Raw genomic sequence first — 13,357 nt, forward strand, 5'->3', positions numbered from 1 at the left:
GCAATATTTATGCCCTAACCAATTCAACCATAAGTTTTACAAAAATGTGACTATTCATCTTTTGAATCATTCTACCATACCTCTTAGTGGTTGAGGGTGACCAGAATGGGATCCAACAGTGGACAAATCCCTTCCTACAGCCTCTACACACCTCCATAAGCTTGCCTAATATGTGCCATCAGTTGGATTTAATAGCTGCATGGCGGGTGCTCCATCCTCAAGAGAAAGATTACACTTTGTGGAGTGTGCCAAGCACACTCCACACAGGCTCTCATAAATTATTTGTTGATATCTAGACAGTTATTTGGGTCTGTGGCTGAGGCTGTATGTTATTTCCGACCATGCTTGGGTGTGGATGGATTGGTGTCCAAGGAGGGTGGCCAAACGGAGTGGGCGCTGGGCCTTTCACTTGGAACTTTATAAAGATCCGGTTTTTCAGGACAAACTTACTAATAGTTGGAGGGACTAAAAAACCCACAACATGAGGCATGAAACTGATCCTGGCATTTACTGGGAAGCTGAGAAGGCTGTTTTAAGGGGGGAGATTATCAGTTACATCCATTATATCAGGAAGGCTAGAGATCGTGAGATTCTGAGGTTGGGCCGCCAGCTCTGTGTAGCGCATCAACGGTTTGGTCAGACGCATAGCACTGCTCAGAAGCAAAGGGTTTTAGACCTCCAGGTAGCACTTAATGCACTTCTTCATCAACATGCTATTAAATCTCAGGCTTATCACAGATATATGTTGCATCATCATGGCAATAAAGCAGGCCAGCTGTTAGCTAATTTAATTAAGGGAAAGGGAAATGGGACTTGATATACTGCCTTTCTGAGGTTTTTGTAAGCTCTTTGAGCAGGGACTGCCTTTCTTCTATGTTTGTGCAGCGCTGCGTACACCTTGTAGCGCTACAGAAATGCTAAATAGTAGTAGTTTGCAACTACATTCAAAGCGGTTTACATATATTCAGGTACTTATTTTGTACCGGGGCAATGGAGGGTTAAGTGACTTGCCCAGAGTCACAAGGAGCTGCGGTGGGAATCAAGCTCAGTTCCCCAGGATCAAAGTCCACTGCACTAACCACTAGGCTACTCCTCAGGGGGTCGTTCTAAGATTTTGTCTATGCATACAGGGAAGCAGAGTGCGTTAACCACAGATGAGGATATTTGTCAAACATTTTATCCTTATTATCAGCGACTTTATGCAGCCCCATCGGACGAAGGGCTATAGTGTGGCTTATATTTAGATAATTTGATCCTGCCTACCTTAAGACCAGCAGATCAATATGCTTTAAACCAATCTATACAAGCTGATGAGGTGTCCATGGCAATTCAACAGAGCTCCTTGACGAAGACACCTGGCACTGATAGATTCCGTGCCGAATTCTACAAACTTTTGGATGAGGAGATCATACCGCCCCTTACGAATCTGTTCAATGTCATGGTGGATGCTGAAGCATTGCCCCCATCGCTTAATATAGCACAAATTATAGCCCTTCCTAAACCAGGGCATGATCCTATCCATCCCTGAATAGTATCATCCAATTTCACTACTGAACTATGAGGTAAAATTAACTGCAAAAATTATGGCCAATTGCTTGGCTCATATCCTCCCTTGGCTCCTTCACGACTTGCAGGCAGGTTTTGTTAAAGGCCGTTCAGTAGCTAAGAACCTCTGGAAAATATTGGCTACACTAGAATATCAAAATAGAAGAGAATTACAATAGCTTTTTTTTTAATTTATAGAAGTCTTTATTGAACATTGGTAATCAAACACAACCAAAAACCATCCTTGCATAATACAAATAGGTTATACAATCTCACCACCTGACCAGGTCATTTTAGTCAATGTAACAGACAAACCAGCAAACAAAGTAACAATGTCATATTAGAAGCTCTGTATACTTCAAACTTTTATTAACATTTTCTTTTCAGTACTAAAACCCGTAAACCCCCACCCCCTTCCTTCCAGATACCCCCCCCCCCATAACCATACTATTTATTCTTTCAGTGCCTAGTCCTGACACTAGATACAAACTCTTTAGAAAAGTTGTCCCAAATGGATTGCCATCTATTCATCTGTTGTTTCCGTTCAGCCAGCAACCTCTCCATCTCACAGATATATCTCAGCTTAGCAATCCACTTAGTTAGTGAAGGAACCCCTGCCTGCTTCCAGTGGGCTGCTATAACCACCCTCGCAGCCCCCCACTGCCTGCTGTACCATTATTTGTTGAGGCGGTTTTAATCCTGGCGGCTTAGCAGTGAACAAAAATAACCCAAAAGACCAAGGGATCTCACAACCCACCCACTTCTGCAGCCTTCCATGAACTGATTTCCAAAATGCACGAATTTTTACACAGCTCCACCACACGTGTCCCATAGTTCCCCTCTGACCGCATCCTCTCCAACACAACCCCGAGGTGCTAGGGAATACTCGTTGGATACGGTCCGGTGTGAGGTACCACCTAAACAGTACCTTCACTGCGTTTTCTTTGAGTGGCACGTGCGTAGACACTCCTGCCGCCGCTCGCTCTATTCTCTCCCACTCGGTCTCCCCCAGGGTCACTCCCAGCTCCTTTTCCCATTTCATCCTATGCAGGGTATAACCAGGAGCCTGTGCTATAATATTTCGATACAGGTATCCAATCAGGCCCCGTGAAACTACACCTTTACTACATATCTCCTCCAAATTCAACCGCTCTCTCTGTAGTACTTGCCTAACAGCCTTTGTGTTGAGGAAATGGTGGACCTGACGATATGCAAAACTATCCCCCTCCACAACAGAGTATCTCTGCTGCAAGGTCGTGAACGGTAGCATGGAATCATTTTCAATTAATTGACCCCAAGTTCTCAATCCCTCACTGTACCACCTAGTAAAAGGCCCATGATACTCCCAGGCAGAAACAGAGGATTTAAATGCTATGGGTGCCATCTGGGTCAATACACAATGTCCCCCAGGAAATAGACTGTCCCAATAATGGAAAGTGACACATATGGACGGACACACTTCCTGTCCCAGAGCCCGAAAGGCCCCAGGCAACCACATGAGCGCCCCCAGCGGCCTGGACCCCAGTGAGTGCTGCTCCAAAGATATCCATTGTCTGTCAGGGTATTCATGAAACCATTCGATAGCGGCCTTCCCCTGAGCAGCCCTGTAGTACCAATTGAGATTTGGAACCCCCAGCCCTCCCTTTTTCCTACTTTGGTAAAGAAGCTGACGCGCCAAGCGTGGTCGCTTGCCTGCCCAGACGAATCGCACTATAGAGTCTTGTAAAGAGGCAAGAAATCGTCTGGGCATTAACACAGGCAGCGCTTGAAATAAATATAACAGCCTGGGCAGCACATTCATTTTAACTACGGCTATCCTACCAAACCAGGAAAACTCTTGTGCCCCCCATCTTTCCAGGTCTGCCTTTATGGTATTACCCAACCCCTTGTAGTTAGCCCACAATAACTCAGAGAGGTCCGAGGTTATATTTACCCCTAATATTTAATCCTCTTAGTAGCCCATCTAAAGGAAAACGTTGCTTTCAGGGAATCCACTTCCTCCGCCAAGAGTGTAACATTAAGGGCCTCGGGACTTTGTCATGTTGACTTTAAACCCCGACACAGCAGCATATTCTTCTATAAGACGCATAAGAATAGGGAAAGTAGTCAACGGACGAGAAACGTAAAGCAGGATGTCATCTGCACAAAAGGGCCAACTTGTGCAAGGTATCAGCTATTCGAACCCCTGAGATGCCCGGTTTCCAGCCTCATCTTTGAAGCAAATGGCTCCATGACTAGGGCAAACAAGAGCGGGTGACAAGGGCATCCCTGCCTAGTCCCCCTATGTAACATAAACAACTCTGAGTTACTCCCATTGACTCGTATACATGCCTTAGGAGCATCGTAAAATGCCTGGATCCACCTCCTAAATGATGCCCAAACCCCATTACCTCCAACACTTTATACATGAATGGCCAGTGGACTCTGTCAAAAGCCTTCTCAGCGTCCAAGCTAAGAAGGCACAAAGGCTTCCGACTTCTTTTTGCCAAAAACATAAGGTCTAATGTACGCCGAATATTATCCATAGCTTTACGATGAGCCACGAATCCCACCTGGTCTGGGTGAATGAGCGTCGGCAGCACGGGCGCAAGTCTATTCGCCAGCACCTTTGCCAGTATTTTGACATCTGCATTCAACACCGAGATGGGCCTATAAGAGCCACACTCGGCTAGGTCTTTCTCTGGTTTAGGCAGCACCGCGATCCAGGCCTCCATCATAGATGGGGGTAAATTCTCCCCACCTCCCACTTGGTTGAAGAGGTCAGCAAGTAATGGCGCCAAATCAGGGGCAAACTTTTTATAAAATTCGTTAGGGAGTCCATCCAACCCTGGAGATTTGCCAGATGGCAAACCTTTAATAGCCTCTTGCACCTCAATTGGAGTGACTGGCTCATCTAACAGTTCCCGATGCCCTTGAGCGAGGGAGGAAAGCTCACCATCTGCCAAATATGAGTCAATAGATTCCAAAGAAGGGGCAATCTCCTGAGCATATAATTCTTTATAATATTCCATAAAGCGTTTACGGATCTGCACTGATGTTGATAACATTGTGCCTCTATCATCACGCACTTGCTTTACCGTACGATCCACCTTTTGGTCTACGTAGCTTATAGCAAGAAGACGGCCTGCCTTATTAGAGAATTCATAGGCTCCCACCCTGCGCCTATCCTGCACCCAGCCAAGGTTGTTCCGAAATATAGAGTCCAGCATCGTCCGCTCTTCTCGCAGCTGTTGTAAAACCTGAGGGGACCTCTGCGCCTTATGCTGCCCCTCCAGCTGTTGTATACGCTCCAGACAGCGTGCTATTTGTAACCTACGCACTTTAGAACGCTTACTGGCGATTTTTAAAAAATAACCCCCTTGATACCGCCTTCATGGCGTCCCATACTACGGCTTGCGAGGGCCACAGAGTCTATATTAAGCTCCAAGTACTCCTTCAACATTTCTCGATAGCCTACCCCCACCTTTGGCTCCTGCAATAGGCTAGTGTCAAGGCCCATCTCCTATCTTTGCTTTCGGCCCGTATACTTGGCAAGGATACCCACACTGGAGCGTGATCGGAAATAGTTGCACTACCCAACCCCGCGGTCGGCCCCCTTTCTGCCAACGCAACATCCACAAATATATAGTCTATACGCGAATATGAATCATGAACACCCGAATGAAATGTATAGTCCCTCTCCTCCATATGTGTCAGTCTCCATATGTCCAAGGTTCCCAAGGAATGTACCAAAGATCAAGAGCTAATGTCTCTTTTTTCCCCCCTTCAGATTTGGCATTTCCAGAACAATCCAAGATGGGATTCATAATTGCATTAAAGTCACCCCCAAGTATTAGAGAACCCTTTACAAACCCTGCCAATGAGTTCTTTACCTTAGCAAAAAACTCTACCTGCCCACTGTTGGGAGCATACACAGAAGCTATCGTCAAGTCCACCTGCTGAATTTGAACATGCATAAAGATAAAACGCCCTCCCGGGTCTTTCTTAACTTGTAATACCTGCGCCCCCACTGATGAGTGTATCATGATCGCCACTCCACATGTTTTTGAAGCTGCCATGGAAGCACAATAGACCCCAGGGTAACCCGAGCAGGACAGAAGCCTTTCATACTTGCGGTTGAGGTGTGTCTCTTGCAAGAGAACCACGTGCGGCTGGAGCTGCTGCAACTCTTTATATAGCTTTTGCCGCTTTTGAGGCATATTTAGGCCCTTCACATTATATGATAATACTTTTAAGTCCATACTCATCATCTATTGTGGCTAGTACTTGTATCCTGAGTATGTTGCATTAATTCACCAGTCCCGGCAACTATGTTTCCCGTAACCAGCATCGGACCTACCCCCTTGCACCCTATATCTTCTGTCCCGCTCCCACCTCTGATTCTCTCTTCCTTATCCCCTCCCTCCGCCCCCCCTCCAATAGAGAAACCCCTTGAACCCTCCCCCCTCCCTGCCCTCCACCCTCCACTTCCTCCCCCCCCTGTCATCAACCCACCAGTCAGTGTCAGCTGTCACTGAATGGGATTACAGAGAAAGCAAGCTACAGACCCGAAAAGCCACCCTTCACCCCTCCCCCGCAACAGTCCCACACCCCAACTTTAATATACATTTAGCAAATTCTACTCACTTCACCCACCATCCATCATCATATCAAATTATGTTACCATCTGAGCATATAAAACCAGCGTCCAACTGAAGAGCATGTACCCAAAGCATTCGAACTGAGTTTTTACAGCAGACTCGTGCTAAACACCTCAGTCACGGTTAACTTAGGAGCCTTTGCCCAAACTCTCTTCCATTTCTGTAGTTTTGCTTTCGTGGACGATGCCATCTCCGTTGGTGGGGTCGCCACGCTAGTCAGACCCGCTTCATGAAGGCTCTTCCATGCTTCCGCTACCCGGCGAAACACGAGCTGTTACCTTTAGTTCAAAAGCAATACCGCAAAAGGAAACTCCAGCGGTATGCAACCTTCTCCTTCTGCAAGAATCTCCAGGACTGGCTTCATTGCCCTTCTCGGGCCAAAGTATATAACGATAAGTCCTGGAAGACAGTTACTCGCGAATCTTTGTATTCCAATGTGTTGTTTTGGCGAGCCCGTTGCCAGATTCGGTCCTTGAAGGTGTATGACGCGAAGCGCACCACTATGTCTCGCGGCCGATTTCCCACTGCTTTACCCAGAGAGCGGTGCGCTCGCTCGATCATCATTTCGGCAGAAGCACAGGTCTCACCCAGAATTTGTTCGCACAAGGACAACCGGGACGTCCTCTCCGCCGCTGCTCTCCGGTACCCCACGAAATCTCAGGTTTTGTCGACGACCCCGATTTTCGAGGTCGTCCATTTTATATTGTAAATCCTCGGCTTGCTCCGTTAACTGAGAAATGCGCGATTCCATCGCCGCACTTGTTTCAGCCTGCTCCTCCGTTCGTTCCTCCAGGGCCTCCACGCGGCCACCCAGCTCCCGTAAGTCAATGCTGATGGCGTCCACATGTTCCAAGATCTCCTGACGGGAAGCCTTAATTTCTTCCCGTATCGCTTCTAGGCATCTCGTTAAATCTTTAGAGTTAGATTTCTTTTTTTGTGTTAAGCTTCGTTGGTCCACTTGAGAGGACGCTGTATCTGAATCGGACGATCCTCGTGGCTCCGGGGACGCATGGCGGGACAGGCCCTTCGCCAACTGCCGAGTGGAATGCCTCTCCCCCTCTCGGTGTTGCTGCCCCGATAATTTACTCATCGTGGTCAGCAAAGCTCACTCTCTTCTCTCAATCGAGGAAACGGCAATATTAGAGTGGATGGGCACGGATGGTGGCTCAATGGTGCGGGAAAGTGCAGGAGCTAGATGTTCAGGCAGCCATCTAGCCTCGTGACGTCACTTCCTCCTCACAATAGCTTTTTATTAGGTTTTTTTCAGGGGATGAGGCAAGGTTACCCCCCTATCGCCCCTCCTTTTTAAACTGACATTGAGTCCCCTGCTCAGGGACATTATGGATAATCCAGCTATTCATGATGTGATGGTGGGTCATGTCTGTTTGATAGTGGCAGCCTTCGCAGACGATCTCTTGGTTCACCTCACACGTCCCCAAGACTCTCTCCCGGCATTTTTAGAAACTTTCGAGGAGTACGGGGATTATGCAGGATTTTGTTTGAATTTAGCCAACTCGGAGGCTTTGTCCTCCTCTAATCAGCTGCAGAGAACCTGGGGCCCTGGATTTTCATTATGCTGGGCAGACCGTTCCTTCCGGTACTTGGGTATCCAACTGACTATGGACGTATCTCTGCTTTATCACCTGAACGTATCAACTCTGATGGATACTACTAGGAGACTTTTGGAATGTTAGAGAGATCTCCCTTTGACGCTGTTGGGTATGGTGAGCTTAGTGAAAATGTTGCTGTTTCCAAAATGATTTTACCTTCTGCAAACATTGCCTCTATGGTTGCTCCAGAAGGACATGAAAATCCTTCATCATTTACTCTCCCAGCTCTGTTGGGCCTATAGAAAACCAAAAATTTGTTTTTCCTTTTTGGTAGGAGGATGGAACCAAGGAGGCTTAGAGCTACCAAATGTGAAACTATATAAAGATGGTTTACTGTGACATACAGGGGACTGGTTCCTGCACACTCAATTTCATACCCCACTAGACTTAGAATCTGCATTTTATGCTCCCTATAACTTTTACTCTTTGTTACATAACAAACATACCCAACTCCATCCAGCTATTCGACAGAGCATCCTGCTTCATCCGCTGCGGGCTGTGTGGAATGTGCGTGCTCGGGATTTGGGAGGGGGACCCACTGATCAGCAACTTGGCCTTCGAACCAGGACTTTTAAACACCATTTTTGCTCTATGGGAACGTAAAGGTAGATTTTTCTTGGCGCACCTGTTGAGCTGTGCTCTGCTGCTTTTTGGTGACGGATATCTTCTACCAATCTGCTTTCTTTTGCTTTTGTTAATGTGATCTTGGGCAAGTCAGTTAACCAACCACAGCCTCAAGTAAAAACTCTCTGGGGACAGGAAGATACCTACTGTACTTGAATGTAACTTATCTGGAACTACAACTGAAAAAGGCATTTGTCAAATCTAAAATCCCTTGCCCCTTCCCCTCACCTGTTCCTCGCAGACACTGGACTGCAGTGGTAAAGCCTTTGGTTCGTGGCAGGAGATGATGTTTCAGTTTTGGCAGTCCCTTTGCTTCTGCCACCTCCATGCTAATGCGATGTTTCATTTCTGTAAAGCGAGTCCCTTCACAGTACAGGAGGAACTAAGCAAAGGGCAGAAAGAAAAATATGTCACCAGTTGGGTAGGGTGGGGGTGCACTATAGGGGAAAGAATAAATGGCACAAGGGAAATGGAGCCAAGGAGAAGAAAGAGAAGGAGAGAGAGAAAAGGAGGCCAGCACAGAGATAGCAGTGAAGTAATGAAGGTTGCGAGAGGACACCAGCACAGGTAAGCACTGAGTTTCAAAAGAAATCATTTCATCTACATAGACAGTTGCTCTTATCTGTCTGAATTGTCAGCAGAGGTGCCAAATCAAAATTCAGTATCTTTAGATGGTACTGAATAGTCCAAGCCTCAGTTCTGAATTTAAGCAGCAAACAGAAATAATTAATTATCAAAGGGATGATGCCACTCTATGCATGCATGAGTTTAATATGAGCAGTTAATAAGGGGAAGGACCACACTTGCAGTCCTGAGAAACTAGCTTGTGATCTGGTTAGTTTCGGATATCAAACCCAGTCTTCATGTGAAAAGGTTGTTTGGTGTCATTTTGACAAAATTTCTAGTAGGGAAGCACTGAAAGTAGGAGGAGAAGTATTACACTCTACTGTTTGGGAGGTGTCCCATATCTGCTTGCCTGCATGCCAGCCTGCAGCCCCAAGATGCTGGCTTGTGATTCCATCACATTTTTAGAGAAGATCCAGTCTCAGGATTAAAGTACACTCCTTTGTACACCCACTTTGTGTATTTTTGTTCTATGTTGCTTTTTCCCTTTTTTCTTCCTCCCTTTCATTAGATGTTACTTTTGTTGGAGTTCTAGGCTTTATTTGATCATATAATATGGCTCCTACGATTAATATAGGTGTACTTGTTTTCACCTGGATCTTGGGAATTATACTAGATGTAAGCCTGCATTAAAGAAAAGAGCTCCTTTGTGATTTAATTTTTTGAAAGATTTGTTATTGCCAACCAGCACCTTAATTAATGATTTATCTTCATGGGATATGTCACTGAATTTGTGGCCTACTTCTTTAGAGGAAGAAGTCATATTTTCATCCATGTTTGGTGTCCATCTGTAGGAGCAAAGCTACTGAAGTGCTATGGTAGCACTATGAGCAATATGCCCAGTCATCCATGTGACTATATGGACCTACATGACATACATGGTCCTACATACATAGCACTATCCAGCATTAAGAACCTGAATATAATGTGCAAATTCAGACATTTCCTCTATAAAGGCTCGAAGATGTTGTGCACACATCCACTCTAACAGAAGACTAACAACTCTTGTTTAATAGATGGAAGCTGCTGATAAGGTCATGATGTTCCAGGATAATCAAGCTGTTATCAGCATTGACGCAGGTTGTTATCAGAATTGACGTCAATGCAGGACTCTTGGAGCTACTTGTTTGTTCTTCAAGGATAGAAAATATGTCAGCAATAGAGATAAGGCTCCCAATTTCTCCATAAAAGGCAGCCCTTATCACAGCAACAGGGCTGTGTGTCCACACCACATCCGAGGGGTAAGATCTGTGTTGGACCTGATGGACATCTGAGGGTCACGCTGACATCTGAAGGACTACATCAGGTTAGGTGCCATGTATGCTTGTAACAGTGCTCTGGGGTTAGAGTAACTCTTTATACGTTAGAGTCTACCAAGGGATGTACCTACCTTTACTCCAAGCTATGTCTGTAATAGGATTGTCTTTGTCTTTATTCTTGTTTACTCTATGTCATTTACTGCTACTGTAAATAAAATAAGACACTATTTTTATAATATTTGGGTGTGGAATTAGTTTCTTCTATTATTCTGGCACTGTGGGTTTGGATCTAAGGATAAGGGGGCAATACAATTACTCCTGATGTTGTACTGACTAATGTTAGTTTTGTTTGGGACCCATTTCTTTCATAATTTACACCAAGTGTCAGGTACACTAATACACCCCAGAAAGTGCTGTTTTGTGCTCACACATCCAATTTTCCCCATTCTGTTTTTTTGAGTTAAGAGGGTAATTGGTGATTTTTCAATGACTAAGCATAAGGGTGTAGATATTCAGAGCTTTACTTTCCCTTTTTTATGTTCTTAAGCTGGCTAGAAAAGATGACAGCAAAAGCCAGAAGGCTGCTTGGGTGCACAGGAAGAGGAATGACCAGAAGGAAAAAGGTGATATTGCCTCTGCACAAGTCTCTGCACAGTTTATAACTTATGTAATTTGTGGTCTTTTAGTAGTTGACATATTCTTTGCATACTCGATTTCCTCTGATTTTTCATCTGTTGCAGAATAGGCAGCCAGGATACCTGCTCCTCACCCAATGTCAAACAAGAAAAACATTGAAAATGACAGTAGACACAGACCATATTGCCTATGCAGTCTGCCCATCCATACCATCTACTAAGCTGTACTGCCCTTTCAACTCCCTTAATGATCCCCTGTGCTTGTCCCTTGCTTACTTTTTTTTTTAATTCTTTTTATTCATTTCACAAATTATCAAATACACACACTTTAAATCTCCTTTGTCCACAATGCTTGTGTAATACTAACATCATATATTTCTATCAACAACTTTTTGCTTATAGTCCCCTATTCCCTCCCCCCCCTGCCTCAGCAATATAATATTTGATAGGCCTATAATCCTCTCCATTGTTCATATGGTTGCCATATTTTCTGGAATTTTTGGAGTTGTCTCTTTCGCAGAGCTGTCAATTTTGACATTTGATACAGATACTGCAGTCTACTCTCTACTACTTGCATTGTAGGGGCTTCTTTCTGCCTCAAGGCTTTGGCCAGTGCCAATTTTGCTGCCCCAAAGAGGTGAATGGCCAACTTGTGGCAATGTATTGGGCTTTGCCTAGGTCATATATGCAATAAGCACTGTATGGCCTGACATGGGTATTCTATCCCTAGTATGTCTTGTATCTTTCCCAAAATCTCAGTCCAGAATGCTTGAACCTTTGGACATTCCCACCAAATGTGCCAGAATGCTCCTCGCCCCCCACACTCTCTCCAGCAATCAGTTGTGATCTGTGGATAGAATTTTTGCAGCCTAACCGGGGTATAATACCACCAGTATAGAATTTTGTATCCATTTTCTGATAGAGGCTGGGCGATGGACGGTTTCAATAAATGTCGATAGCTACTTGCCCACCAATCCCTTGTGTACTGTGTCTGAAGCTCTTTCTCCCAACGTCCTGTATAAAAATCTTGGGGCGAGGAGAGAAGCAGCAAAGCTCTATACAACCGGGTTATGCTACCCCTCCCACCTCCGGCTCTCATAGCACGTTCCAACCTTGTTTCTGCCAATTCCAGCTCATCTCTTGCTCGTCTGACTATATAGTTCCTTAGGCAAATATAATAGACTAAATCTCTTTCCTCTAAACCATACTCTTCCTGCAGGTCCTCAAACGCCTTTATTTCTCCATTAGCACAGATCTGCCCCAATTTACATAGCCCTTTTTTCACCCATATCAGGTATATGTTTTCTTCTTTCCCTAGGGGAAAGCCCGGTGCCCCACGTATAGCCATCTGCAGGAAGTATTTTCTATCCGGAAAAATCTTTTTCCTTATTTGGAGCCATGTACTCAATAGGTGTTTGAGGCCCACTGGTGCCCTCCCTGTCGCATCCAATATATCTCTCCCTGAGCTCCACAGTATATCACTCAAATAACGAGTGCCCATCCAGGCTCGTTCCCAATGCAACCATTTCTTAGTGTTTTGCGGGTCCCATTCCGTTAAGACCCTGAGCTGTGCTGCCTGGTAGTATAGATAAAAATTGGGGACTCCCATGCCGCCCACAGCTGGAATTTGAAACATCATACTTCTACGTACTGTAGGTGGCCTCTTTCTCCAAATGTATGCAAACATTTTTTTATCTAATTGTTGAAAAAAAATCCGGGGAATCGGCAATAGGAGTGCCAAAAATAAATACAGCAGTTTCGGCAGGAGCATCATTTTTATGGCATGGATTCTACCCAACCACGATAAGGTGAGGCCCTCCCATCTACCCAGCTCTCCAAAGAGCTCCTGTATCTTCCTTGGGTAGTTTTCCTGATATAGGTTCTCTAGTCTAGGAGTGATCATTATACCCAAGTACCTTATTGCCTTGGTTGCCCAATGGAATGGGTATAGCTTCTTCAATATCTGGGCTTCCCTCTGAGGCATGGTGAGATTAAGTATCTCCGATTTATTTACATTAATTTTAAAGCCCGATAGCTTCCCATATTGCGTGAGCACCTCCATAACCTGTTGGAGTGACCGTTTAGGCTGGGCCAATGTCATCAAAATATCATCGGCAAATAGCATAATCTTATCCTCTCTTAGGCCTCTGACCACCCCCCGTATATTCTCCTGGTCTCTAATCTTCTTAGCTAAAGGTTCAATTGAGAGTGCGAATAGCAGGGGAGACACAGCACAACCCTGTCTCGTTCCCCTCTCAAGACATAACACTTTAGTATGAGATCCATTTATTTTTAATGTTGCCAGGGGGCTAGTATTCAGCAGCCTCAACCCAACTCAAGAATTTCCCTCCCAGTCCCGTCTGCTTCAAGACTTCAAATAAGAAGGGCCACTCCACTCGGTCAAAAGCCTTTTCCGCGTC

At 45.2% G+C, this 13,357-nt stretch overlaps 1 protein-coding gene across 1 annotated transcript in view; it reads right to left on the reverse strand.

Moving 5' to 3' along the window:
* The window catches only part of AGPAT3 (1-acylglycerol-3-phosphate O-acyltransferase 3), a 119,668-nt gene that overhangs the window by 43,569 nt on the left and 62,742 nt on the right, over positions 1–13,357 (reverse strand). Inside the window, 1 exon segment of the mRNA XM_030203774.1 lies at positions 8,648–8,801. Coding sequence (XP_030059634.1) covers positions 8,648–8,801 — 154 coding nt within the window.

This window comes from Microcaecilia unicolor, chromosome 5 (genome assembly GCF_901765095.1).
Source record: "Microcaecilia unicolor chromosome 5, aMicUni1.1, whole genome shotgun sequence".
NCBI classification, from domain to species: Eukaryota; Metazoa; Chordata; class Amphibia; order Gymnophiona; family Siphonopidae; genus Microcaecilia; species Microcaecilia unicolor.